Source organism: Oncorhynchus clarkii, chromosome 10 (genome assembly GCF_045791955.1).
Source record: "Oncorhynchus clarkii lewisi isolate Uvic-CL-2024 chromosome 10, UVic_Ocla_1.0, whole genome shotgun sequence".
In the NCBI taxonomy this organism is placed as follows: domain Eukaryota; kingdom Metazoa; phylum Chordata; class Actinopteri; order Salmoniformes; family Salmonidae; genus Oncorhynchus; species Oncorhynchus clarkii.
This window is the reverse complement of record NC_092156.1, coordinates 35,002,480-35,015,463: the sequence shown is the minus strand read 5'-3', so window position 1 is coordinate 35,015,463 and position 12,984 is coordinate 35,002,480. Positions and strand designations below refer to the sequence as shown.

The 12,984-nt window shown below is 40.1% G+C and overlaps 1 protein-coding gene across 2 annotated transcripts; it reads right to left on the bottom strand.

The window, feature by feature from the left end:
- Positions 1 to 60: 60 nt before the first annotated feature.
- LOC139418342 (ribose-phosphate pyrophosphokinase 1) lies at positions 61 to 12,595 on the bottom strand. Of its 2 annotated transcripts, none has more exons than XM_071167717.1 (7): positions 12,190 to 12,595; positions 7,574 to 7,763; positions 7,202 to 7,300; positions 4,257 to 4,381; positions 3,735 to 3,908; positions 3,365 to 3,524; positions 61 to 2,174 (listed from the first exon to the last, which is right to left on the bottom strand). In XM_071167717.1, the coding sequence occupies exons 1-7, from the start codon at positions 12,309 to 12,311 to the stop codon at positions 2,082 to 2,084; spliced, it is 963 nt and encodes a 320-aa protein (XP_071023818.1). In that variant the 5' UTR covers positions 12,312 to 12,595; the 3' UTR covers positions 61 to 2,081. The 2 variants fall into 2 exon arrangements, with proteins under 2 accessions (XP_071023818.1, XP_071023819.1); XM_071167718.1 differs by having other exon boundaries at positions 7,580 to 7,763; positions 12,190 to 12,588.
- Between the last annotated feature and the right edge of the window lie 389 nt (positions 12,596 to 12,984).

The following is a 12,984-nucleotide window of genomic DNA, read 5'->3' as shown; positions in this document are numbered from 1 at the left end:
TTCATAACTACTGCTGTGGACACCTTGCTTGACTCATTATTTGGTAGAAGGCACGCAGTGTTTTTGTGTGATGCATCTATCCCAAAGGAAATGGTTTTATTATACAGCAAGGGAATACAATGCATACATATGAACATAACAGGGACTTTAGACTAAACCCTCTGACTGCCAAGTTCCCCACTCCCAGGTCGGTAATTTGAATTGCATAGATACACTTTTTATCTATTCAAAATTCCAGATATAATTTTATTGTTCCCAGTTCATAACCCAATACATTCAATTCTAGTCTCGATGTTGTGGAGAAGGCAGGAAATCTTATAGAAACAATATTAAATCTGGCACATTTTCACTTTAAGGCAACAGGGATCCTCAAACCAATCAAGAGGTGCCAGAGTAGGTTTAAAGAACTATAAACTCAGCTAAAATCAGACACATTGGCTTAAACAGTAAAATCAGATTCGATTATGGGGTATAATGGGCTTGGTGTGGATTGCATTTACCGAGAATTGAAGCAGCTACAGCCGTGTTTGAGAGTTATAGGACGGACTGACAATACTTAATACTCGAAAGAAAAATATGTAAGCAGGCCTTACACATGGGCAGGCTTTGAGCTACACAAGCCATTTTCGAAATAGAAGACTGAAGTTTTGAAAGGGTGCATGCTACCCCAAGTGGCGAGTGCCCTTAGGATTCCCGAGTTTTAGCGTGGAAATGAATATCATTTACATTTCCAATACCGCTACGCAAAACCACTTGGATTCGTAAAGCTCAAATAATGTGACAGTTACATTAGGCTCCATGCACTACATGCCTTATTGCTTGATGAATAAAATATGGCAGATGTGCATGATATTGAATCACATTCATTAGGTAGAGGTAAATACCAAAATAAAAGGAAATACTTGAGTGAATGAGGGATTCAAAGTATGTTGAAAGCAGTTGCAACCACATAGATGGGGTTTGAGTTAATTACGCAATTTAAACATCCCAGCATGCTTATGGTCAAGTATAAAAATGCCCCGTTTCCCATTATTTTGGCTACCATGTCTAAAAGAGATCTCAGTGACTTTGAAAGAGAGGTCTCAAAGGAGCATAGGGGGTTTAAAGGGTCTCAACCCAATTCAACACTTATGGGAGATTCTGGAGCAGTGCCTGAGTGTTTTCCACCACCATCAAGAAAACACCAAATGATGGACTTTCTCGTGGAAGAATGGTGTCGCATTCCTCCAATATAGTTCCAGAGACTTGTAGAATCTATGCCAAGGCACATTGAAGCTGTTCTCGTGGCTCGTGGTGGCCCAACGCTCTATTAAGACACTTTACAGTGTATGCTGGTGTTTCCTTTATTTTGGCAGTTACCTGTATGTGTGCACTGCAAGTCATGCTTTGATTACAACTACATAAAAATCAGGCAACTAAATATTAAAATCATGGTATCAACACACCAAGGCATAGAACTAAGGACACTTGGAATTGGAACTGCAAACACGCCCTAGAATATAGCTTGAAATACAAAGGCATGAAAACAACTAAAGTCTAACTAAAGCGTGGATGTAAAACAGTACACAATGTTTTGTTGTTGAACTGTGTAAACGCAGAGTTCTATCAGTACAAGCATCTCAAAATTATAACATTATCTAGGAAATGCAAGTAGATAGACCGCCCTGTAGCGGAAAACAGATCAGTAACAAAATAACAAGCTCCTTAAACATAATGCCATATTGGCGTGAACATTTCTCTCAAAATGGCTTTCAGCAGCAATGTAAACTAGAGCTTTTCAATCTTGTAATACACAATGCCTATGAAACATGGCAGACAATGCCAATATGAAACAGCCTGGCATATTAATACACCAATTAACTAAAATCTTCATTTGGTAAGTCAAAAGGTCAAACCAGTTGATAGCCAGTGCACTGTAACAGAATATTGGCAAGGAGCTATTTTATAAATTGACCCCACAGTATGTCCTTTCTTCCTTCCATGGGAAATAAATGGATGGGTTGAGATGATGGTGGTGCTCCAGACATCCGTCCTTTGGTACAGGTTTCCGGTGAAAGCAGGGTGGGGTTGTTCAAGGGATGTTACAAGGGAACATGGCTGAAGAGATATGACACTGACTCGCCGTTGTGTGTCCGGCGAATAGCCTCGGCTAGAATCATGGAGATGTCAATAACCTGAAGGGTGGGGGGAGGAAAAAAAAAATGTATAAACCAAATTATCACCCAAACTTATTTCCCCCACAGATAAACATTTCAAACCAGAAAGAAAGCAATTGGTTAACGAAACACCACCACCAGTAGGTCAGTGGCGTTGCGCCAAGGCAAAATCATTGCACTCAAAAAAATATTGAACAAAATGTTTTGCCAAGGCACACTTTGAAGATCCAGGATCAGTCCACATTTACTTCCTCTGCAAACAAAATGAGTAATGAATAGAAAATTCAGACAACCCCATACTAGAATAGTTTATACATTTTGTCATCGTGTTTGTGTGTGTTCTACGCGAGATACATATTCCGAGGCCCATTCAAGTTACAGGTGCCATAGGGCGTGAAACATGCATTCTGACAAGCAGTCAATGCACAACAATTCTTCCTATCACGGGGAAAACAGGGGGATCTTAGCTTTTGATTCCTACTTTATTTCTCATCTCCTAAATATGCATGAACTGCACCATTTTAAACCCTGAGTTTTTAGCAGTGGCATGGCTAAGCGTGTTACCACTCCACAATTTGCTGTTAGTGCATAGGGGAGAGTGGGGCTAAATGTAACACGGGTCAATTGTAGGGTAACTTGGGTTAAAATGCCATCATAACTCAAAATAATTTTTGGGGAGTGACTTCAATTTTGATGAGACAGATTTTTTGTTGAGTAGTGGTAACCGGGGGTGGTGGGGTCCTTTTAAAAAAAAGTCACCAGAATTGAGTTTAAGTCCTTCATAAATATTATAGAATCCCTATTACAAATTCTTCCAGAGGAAACACTGCAGTAACTAAACTCAAAGATTTGGAAACGTTCAGAACAGTAAGGAGTTAGACACAGTAAGAATCAATCAAGCAGAAATGTAAGTAGTCCAGGCAACATGCTGAGCCATTGAAATTAAGATTGTTGACAGCCTGCTGCTTAGGTAATCATTGAACATTGTTTGGACAACGTTTGAATGGTTTTCATGAGGTGGAGGGAGGTTGGTATGTGCTTGAGTGTCATGTGATCTGTTATTTGTGAAAGAAAAACATTTGTCAAAACAACTTATAATTTTTGAAAATAATGGAATGTTTATGTTTCAATTCCCCAAGTAATCTAAACTCTGCAACTACAGGGAAACATCAGGTGCTGAGCTACTGTGATGAGCTTGCGATTCTAACCTGTATTTTTGAACAGTGTTTCATCTTATCCTCCTGAGGGATGGTATTTGTGACAACCACAGCCTCAAAACAGGCGTTGTTGATGCGGGTGATAGCAGGGCCTGAAAAGATCCCATGGGTCAAGATGGCATAGACCTTTGTGGCTCCAGCAGACACTAGCCTGGATATTCAGAAACAAAACATTTGGTTGAATCTTCACATTCTGTTTGTAAAAAATAAAAAAATAAAAACTTTGCGATCCATACATTTTATTTTCAGAGACTTCCTTAAAAACGGATGTAATAGCTCTTGTCTGTATTTGTTGTACATTTAAAATATTTTATATTCAATCTCTGTAAATGTATGCAGCTTAAACACAGTAGCGACTCACTTATCTGCAGCGTGGCAGATGGTGCCGCATGTGTCTGCCATGTCATCAACCAAGATGGCCACTCGGTCCTTCACGTCTCCCACCAGGACCATGCGGTCCACCTCGTTAGCCTTCTTCCGCTCTTTGTGGATTAGGGCGAAGTCCACATTCAGCCTGTCTGCTATAGAGGTGACCCTGCAAAGGGAATCCACAGATTGGTACGGTTATGGTACTGCAAGTGATGTGACTTTGTGGAATGGTTGACATCTATAGGAGGAAGGGAATATATAGTAAGACACAGTTTTATGATTCTATGATTAATCCAAGCACTGTAAGGATGGTATCAAAAATACTTTCCTATTACTTTCCTATTCAGCCTATTCCCATAGGTTGAATGAGGTGAACTTGACAAATCCCTTAAATAATGAATTGAGCAAGAACAATCCTTTCAATAATGCTAATATTTCGAACAACTCAAATCTGTCATTTTGACCCATTGTAATGATGAAGCATCTACAGGCCCATTGGCCTCCTCCAATCTACCTTTTGGCTCCTCCAGCATCAGGAGACACAATGGTGCAATTCTTCCACTCATTGATGTTCTCTTTGATCCATTTCAGCACAGCTGGCTCCGCGTATAGATTGTCCACAGGGATATCAAAGAACCCCTACAGAGGCATACAGTGAGCAAACCCGTGATAAGATAAAGGATCACTAGTCAGTCAGTGTCTTCAAACGGCCTTACTTGCAACAGATTTTTGGAGAAACTTTCACGTGGCTCACTATTGACAGCATGTTGTTTAGAAACAAAACCGATGCACGCACCTCTTCGGGGCAATACAGATGGGGTTGACAACATGTAAACTATATTTTGATCCAAATGTTTATTAAAAACAAATACATTTGCAAAATAAGCACTTATACAGTTGACATGTTTACAAAATAAGTCTCAAATACATCGTAACAGTTGTTAGTTAGCAAAATGGTCATATCATAGACGTGGCATAAGTCAAAATAAGACATGGTATCATGAACAAGATACTAGTGCGGCGGAAATAACTTAATTTGAGGGGGTTTTCGGTTATTAAACAACTGACTAACATCGGTTCAATTGCACTGAACCAAAATTATACAAACGTGTTAAGTATTGATCCCATGTTTCATGAGCTGAAATAAAAGATAACAGAAATGTTCCATTTAAAAAAAGAATTGTGACCAAATTTGTTTACATCCCCATAGTGAGCATTTCTACTTTGCCAAGATAATCCATCCACCTAACAGGTGTGGCATATCAAGTTGATTTAACAGCATGATCAATACACAGGTGCACCTTGTGCTGGGGACAATAAAAGGCCACTAAAATGTGCATTTGTGTCACTCAACACAATGCCACAGATGTCTCAAGTTGAGGGGGTGTGCAAAGCAACCTCAAATGTCATTTGAGAATTTGGCAGTGCGTCCAACTGGCTTCACAACCGCAGACCATGTGTAACCACGGCAGCCCAGGACCTCCACATCCAAATTCTTCACTTGCGGACCATCGGAGACCATCCACCCAGACAGCTGATTAAACTGAGGGTTTGCACAACCAAATAATTTCTGCGCAAACTGTCAGAAGCAATCTCAGGGAAGCTCATCTGTGTGCTTGTAGTCCAGGGTCTTGACCTTAGTGCAGTTCAGCATCGTAACCGACTTCAGTGGGAAAATGCTAACCGTCGATGGCCACTGGCACGCTGGAGAAGTGTGCTCTTCGCGGATGAATGCCTGTTTCAACTGTACCGGGCAGATGCAGACAGCATGTGTGACATCAGAATGCTGATGTCAACATTGTGATTTCCCCATGGTAGCGGTGGAGTGATGGTATGGGCATGCATAAGCTGCGGACAACGAACAATTGCATTTTATCGATGGTAATTTTAATGCACAGAGATACCGTCACGAGATCCTGATGCCCATTGTCGTGCCATTCATCCGCCACCATCACCTCATGTTTCAGCATGATAATGCACAGCTCCATGTCGCAAGGATCTGTACACAATTCCTAGAAGCTGAAAATTCTTCCATGACCTGCATACTCACCAGACATGTCACCATTGAGCATGTATGGGATGCTCTGGATCAAGGTGTACGACAGCGTTTCAGTTCTTGCCAATATCCAGCAACTCCGCACAGCCATTGACGAGAAGTCGGACAACATTCCACTGGCCAATCAACAGCCTGATCAACTCTAAGCGAAGGAGATGTGTTGCGCTGCATGAGGAAAATATGGTGGTCACACTGACTGCTTTTCTGATCCAAACCCCTACCTTTTAAGGTACAGTATATGGTGACCAACAGATCCATATCTGTATTCTCAGTCATGTGAAATACTTAGATTAGGGCCCAATGCATTCATTTAAATTGACCGATTTCCTCATATCACTGAAACTAAGGAAAATCTTTGAAATTGTTGCACGTTAGGTTTATATTTTTGTTCAGCGTACTTGAATCCCATTTAGTTCAGGCGGGTTTTTTGAGCCCAATGCAACATTTATCTAGAGACATCAAATCAGTCATGAGAGAAATGAAGTCAAGAACTATATGGGATGCTGGGCTGAAGGGAGTTGTACTTTTCACTAAGAAAATATTCAACCTAGTTCAGCACAGAACAGTAGTAGTTAACTACAATGACCATAATCCATTGCGCCGGTTCTTTTCCGGCTCACAGATAGATTCACTGATGCCTGCTACATTAGGTTAGATACACCCAAGACCACACGGGAGGAATGTAGACAAAACGACAAGAGGGATAGAGAGTTTGTGAAAGTATGCCTCATCTACTTTGAAGAACTAGCAGAATGATTATCAGACAGCTCTGCAGCATATTTAGGCCGGCTGGCCTAGCTAAATAGGATGACTAAAGACAGTAAAGTATGGGGAGAACAGAGATAACGTTAGATGTTTTTCTGGCTGGCTGCTACTGCCTGAGCAGTGATGAGATTACTTTTAGGAATGAAAAAAATATACATTCCTATGTGGACCTGACAGACAAGGGAATATTTTCAATGTTTTGGCAATTGAATGTTCACCATTTTTGACTGGCTTTTACATTAAAAAGCGCTAAATAATTTGATAATGCATTTAATGTAAAATACAAAAACAAATATAGAAACTGAAAACCATGATTATTTTGTAATAATCTAGCTAAAACCAAACAGACTTCAAAAAGCTCTTATTTCTCAGCACTACAAAAATACATTTATCTGAAACCAGCCACCTAGGATTCCCCACAAGACAGCTTCTTGTCAAGCAACAATTACACCTGATCGCTCAGAATCCTAACACAGCCTTCTACACTTGCGATGTGCGTGCAGCATTTGTGACGTTGTCAGGCAACCCGTTTATAGTACTTAACTATCTCATAGCCTAATCAATCATTTGTACTTAGTTGTCACACTAGTGACTGCAATATAGATGGAACAAACCAAATAATGTGCCAGAAGGCTCACCTGTATCTGCGAGGCATGCAGGTCCATGGTGATTATGTGATCGGCTCCTGACACTGACAACATGTTGGCTACCAGCTTTGCAGAGATGGGAGCCCGACTCTGTTTAGAAAAACATTGCTAATCTCTATTCTCATACAATGCATGCAGAAGGTCCATTGAGAAAATGCAATTAAAACAATTTACTAAGAGGGAGATCAATCTCCTTTCTGAATTAGCTTTGGCAGTTATATTCTAATCAACCAAATTGGTTTGCCCAATATGGCATTTCTGTGAAGCAGTCAAATATATGAAATCAAAGCAAATAGACTGATTTATATGGATGTGAAGTGTGTTGATGCTGTGAACAGAACAAACTATTTAAGTTTCCCTCACCCCCACCTTGTCCTTCTTGTCTTGTCTTGCATATGGGAAACAGGGGATGACAGCCGTGACTCGTGAGGCAGAGGCAATCTTACAGGCATTGATCATGATGAGGAGCTCCATTAAGTTATCATTAATCTCACCACAACCACTCTGGACAATGTAGACATCCTCTCCTCTGACACTCTCCCCGATCTCCACGCTGCAGGATCAAATCATAGATTGTGTCAGACAGTAGGCTAAACATGGTGACAGGTAGAGAACATGAAGACCAATCTGTTAATGTACATAAATCATGGCATCATGGGCTTCCAGGTCAATAGACAAAAACACTCAACGAATGATCCATATATTCACAACAAAAAAAGAAAATAAATGCTGTTCAAAATTTTAAAACCCCTCTCACGCGCACTCTCAATAAAATCAACTATATGTAGGCTACTAAGATTGTCTGATGCTTTAAGCAAACGGTGATTCAATAATTAAGACAAATTACTCAAGAGGGAGCCAGAGATCAAGATAGCCTAACCAGCAGGGGGAAAGGGTTCCTGAACCACCACCTCCCACTGGCCTTCACAGATTCTGCCATTATGCTCCCGAAGTTTCCGATAATAGGTTACACCAGGGGTCGGCAACCTTTTCCATTTGGAATGCCAATTTATCTTACCCTTTCTAACGATCTGCTCGCCAGTTATGATTTTCATCTGCACATTTGTGAAAGCATTTCATTTATTTTATAATAAAGCCTTCATATCGCAAAATCATTGTCATGTGATTAATAAAAATTATATACAATGAATTATACAAATCTAAAAGTAAGCATTGCCATCTATTTAAAAATAGCCTACGTAAATTCAACAATAAAAATATTGCAGCCAGCAGTAAGAAATATCCTGATAAAAAATAAAATCACATGGTTATGCATGGGCTGTCTGCAAGAAACTTGAAAACATTGTATCAACTAGGTCCAGCCACAAGCTTGCACAAATAAACTTAAGACATTGTATAAAATATTCTGGACCCTCAGAGTTTTGCCAGTGAGCTTCAGACAGACACAGATGTGGGCTATTTGCGCTAGAGATAATAAGCAATCAGGTAAGACAATTTTATGGTGTTTCCACCGGATCAGAGCGTGATTTCCCCCCCCCCCCCTTCACTCCAAGTGGTTATCAAAAGGGAGAGAGCTGGAAAGATTTTTCAAATAGGCTACATTGAGGAACTATTGTCATTCTCTATGACCCAAAATATAAACGCAACATTTAAAGCGTTGGTCCTATATTTCATGAAATATTAATATTAATTCATATTAAATATTAAATAATATTAAATATATATTTCATGAAATGTTCCAAACAGCCTGATCAACTCTATGCGAAGGAGATGTGTTGGTCTGCATGAGGCAAATGGTGGTCAGTATCTGGTGTGACTGGTTCTGGTCCATGTCCCTACATTTGATTTTTTTTAGTATCTATGACTAATAGATGCATATCTGTATTCTCAGTCATGTGAAATCCATAGATTTGGGCTTAATTCATATATTTAACATTTACTGATTTCCATATATGAACTGTAACTCAGTAAAATTGTTGAAATGTTGCATTTATATTTTTGTTCAGTATAAAATTACTTTCTGTTTGAGGTGAAGAAAAACTTACTTTAAGAAGTTCCTCAGCTCATTAGTGGTGGTGAGTGAAGACAGACATACTATCAGATCTCCAAGTGGGCACATTTATAAGCCTACATTTGTGCGCAGGCCAGGTAGCCTAGGCCTACTTCTATGCGTATTCAGGTGTGCATCCTTAATCAACATTGACAGGAGCACTCCAAACAAAACAATTAATAAATTGACAAATCGTAAATGGAGATAAAAAAAAAACCAAAACTTGTTTTTCACAAGTGTAGCCTAGGTTGTGTGCTCTGCAAACAACGTGTCAACTCTGAAAATGGCAACTGTAAAAGACAAATAATAATAAAGAATGTATTAACAGAAATGAAGTTACCCAAACAAACATTGTAGGTTACAAATTCTGGGAATTAACAGTAAATGTACTACCGGTGGTATTGGTGTGCCATCCCCGCGGCCTCCGCAATGGATTAGTCCACTGAAACAGGCGTCAATCAAGACGTGCCATTTTTTGCAACTGCTCAACAAAACAATCTCAGGTTGACCAACAGCCCATCAACCAGTCAACTAAATGGGGTCAGGCCTAATTCAGTCATACATTCCTGTCCTAACATTTATTCTGTCGTTTAAAGCTGCGATATGTAATTGTTTGGGCGACCCAACCAAATTCACATAGAAATCTGAGTTATAGATCGGTCACTCATTTAAATGCAAGACTAAGGAGCAGTAAATACCTTTTGTGGACATTTTCTATACTTCCCATTCTTACATTTTCTGCATCTTTTACTTTTCAGTTTTGTTAACCAGCTTCAAACAGCTGAAAAATACAATATTTTTTTTAGCGAATATATTTTGCAGCGGTTTAGATGGTACAGTGACTATTTTATACATTGCTTGTTTCTTCACAAACTGAAATTAGGCAAACTATTAGAATTTTAGCAACCAGGAAATGGCAGAGTGATTCCTGCATATTATACCACCACCATTTAACTTGAAGAAACTGTGGAGTTTGAACAACCCAATGGATGTCAACGATCAGTATCAGCACCATCATTACAAACCTCCAGGTAAACCAACTCCTCAGGCTTTTTACATCTCAAAAGGCACTTGTTACTTATACCCGGCCACAGGTAAGCAAGTCAAAGACTACTGGATCATGGGATTTTATATCACTAATAGGAACAGTACAACAACTCACGAGTAGCAAGTAATATGGCAATATGAAAAGATAACTGGTTTGATAAGACAACTTTCAATTATGTTGAAGGGAAAATCAGTTGTTACAAATCAACTACCCTTAGTAGAGCAGTGGTTCCCTACCCTTTCCGGTTACACAATTTTGCTCGGTCCAGAGTACACCCTTTGTGCATTTTACCAGTAGAGCTATGGTCTTTTGTAGCACAAAGGACACCAGATGACGGTATTGAGTAGTGTCATCTTACCGTCCAAATGCATTGTAAGCAGCCTGCAATACATTTGTATCTCTCGCTCTCATGAACCGGTTCGTACCTAAAACATACCCCATTACAGAATCCGGTAGGCTTCAATTTCCTCAACTTTATTTAATGGTAAGAAGGCGGAAAAAAAATAAAAATAACTGGGAAAATATGCATACTTTCCTTGTGAAACACCATTTTCTGCCAAAATGCTAGTGGCCAAATGCAAATCCCGGATATTGTGTATCGCGTTCGCAGTACACACTAGATAAACTAGTAATATCATCAACCATGTGTAGTTAACTAGTGATTATGATTGACTGATTGTTTTTTTATAAGGTAAGTTTAATGCTAGCTAGCAACTTACCTTGGCTTCTTACTGCATTCGCGTAACAAGCAGGCTCCTCGTGGAGTGCAATGAGAGGCAGGTGAAGCGTTGGACTAGTTAATTGTAAGGTTGCAAAATAAAAAATAAAAAAAATCGGCCAAATCGATTTCCGACTGTTATTTAAACTTGAAAATCGACCCTAATTAATCGGCCATTCCGATCAATCGGTCGACCTCTAGTGTGTATATGTCGATTTCTACATTTAAAATCATGAGCATCTCCACTGTCTAATTATGTAAGTCTGGGGCAGCGAGTACATAGTACCGGTAGATAGTGTCCTTTATCCCTGAAAAAAAGAAGCAGGAATGGCCATATGCAGGAACTCCCAGGGCCACAATCACACACTATTGGGCCTTTGTGATAGGTCTCGAGTCATAATTATGCCTTAAACCACTACGATTTCTGCAAACAATTATTAAAATCTGATTTGAAACCTAACCTTAACTACACTGCGCCTAACCCTAACCTTAAATTATGACCCCAATTTTCGTTTTGGGCTGTGGTAACCAGTGACAACCTGCGAATTGTTACTTTCCTCTTCCATCCTTGTTTTGGTCTAACATGCTGAGTGCACATTGGCTAATGGCAGTAGTCCTTGACCAATCGCGTCGTAGCACTGCTCATACTACAAGAAACATTATCAGAACATCATCCGACAAGGGTCTGGAAAACAGAACAGCCACCACCGGCATGCCCTTCACCCGCTCAAACTGCGCGAGTCCAGAGGTACTGATCCTAGTCCAAGTTCATACATAGGATTTCACCCCGATCATGAAAATTCGTCTAGGCCGGCAAAAAACGTGTTGTGTATGCCCGGCATTACAATAGTCCACATGGATTTTGGGCTGTTGCAGTTCCAACGTTAGGCCTCCTGCCCTTACCGTCAACTTTTTAAACAACAAAGCTAAGTAATGCTAGTTAGCTAGCTAGATTAGTTGTGGAACACGTTGGCCGTAAGCTAATTTAGTTAGCTAACTAGCAACAATAACTACCACACTCACTCGCGCTTTCAATCGGCCATGTGGGCTAACTTTAGCTAACTGGCTAACGTTACTGTAGACTAGCTAACAACCAAAGCAACATTCCCAGGCAGAACATTCACCCACTGGTAAAAATAAATAACCGTAGCTAGCTGGTACTCGGTCAAATATATTCATTGTTTAAAACACTTTTAACCTACCATGTCTCCTGGTTGCTGAATTTTTTGGTCACAACCTTCCCCAGCTCAAGTCCCAGGCGGTCGGAAATTTTTTGGCCAAGGTCCGGATGAGAGGTACCGCTGAATATCTTTATGTTAGGCATTTTGGAGGAATCCGGATTAAGTAACCAAACAACACCCTCACATAAATACACGGCTAACAAGCAAAACAAGTTCACTAGCTTCTCTGTATCTAACCCACCAACAGGAGCCTAGAACTTGCGACGGTGACTCTTTTCCGCTGTGGTTTAGTTTCAGCTGCCAAACGAGAATGAGTTGGGTCGTTGTCTCATGTCTTTTTCGGATTCTTTCTTCTTATTAAAATGTGTATTGTCGGATCGCAACCAGCTGAAAGCTACATACACCGCCACCCACTGTACTGGAGTGTGAGGCCGACCTCTTCTACCTCGATGAGGTTTACCGGTGGTTGGCATCCAATGTCATTGATGCATTACTGCCACCAGCTGGACGGGGTATTGAATGAGAAAATTAAAAAACTGCGTGAAAAACGAGATCATATAAAATACCAAATTAGACACGTCAACTAATAAAACCCATCCTACTTCTTCAGTCACAGTCCACTCCAAAATACATCCTTACACAGGCTCAGAGGTCTGTGATAGCGGAACATTTACCGACAGGATTTCTTGAATGTCCTCGGCTATGAAATCCTGAAGACCACAAAAAATGTTCAGCTGCATTCACAATGATTCCTATTTACTTCCACTTCTTCTCCACTTGTGCTGTACAGATTATGAACACTGCAATAAATAATAC

Excerpts from the sequence above, each read along its gene's own strand:
- LOC139418342 (XM_071167717.1), bottom strand. The coding sequence starts at position 12,311 with ATGCCTAACATAAAGATATTCAGCGGTACCTCTCATCCGGACCTTGGC. Across the intron at positions 7,301-7,573 it reads ACAAGAAGGACAAGGTGGGG|AGTCGGGCTCCCATCTCTGC; the intron begins GTGAGGGAAACT and ends TTTTCTAAACAG. Across the intron at positions 4,382-7,201 it reads TGCATGCCTCGCAGATACAG|GGGTTCTTTGATATCCCTGT; the intron begins GTGAGCCTTCTG and ends ATGCCTCTGTAG.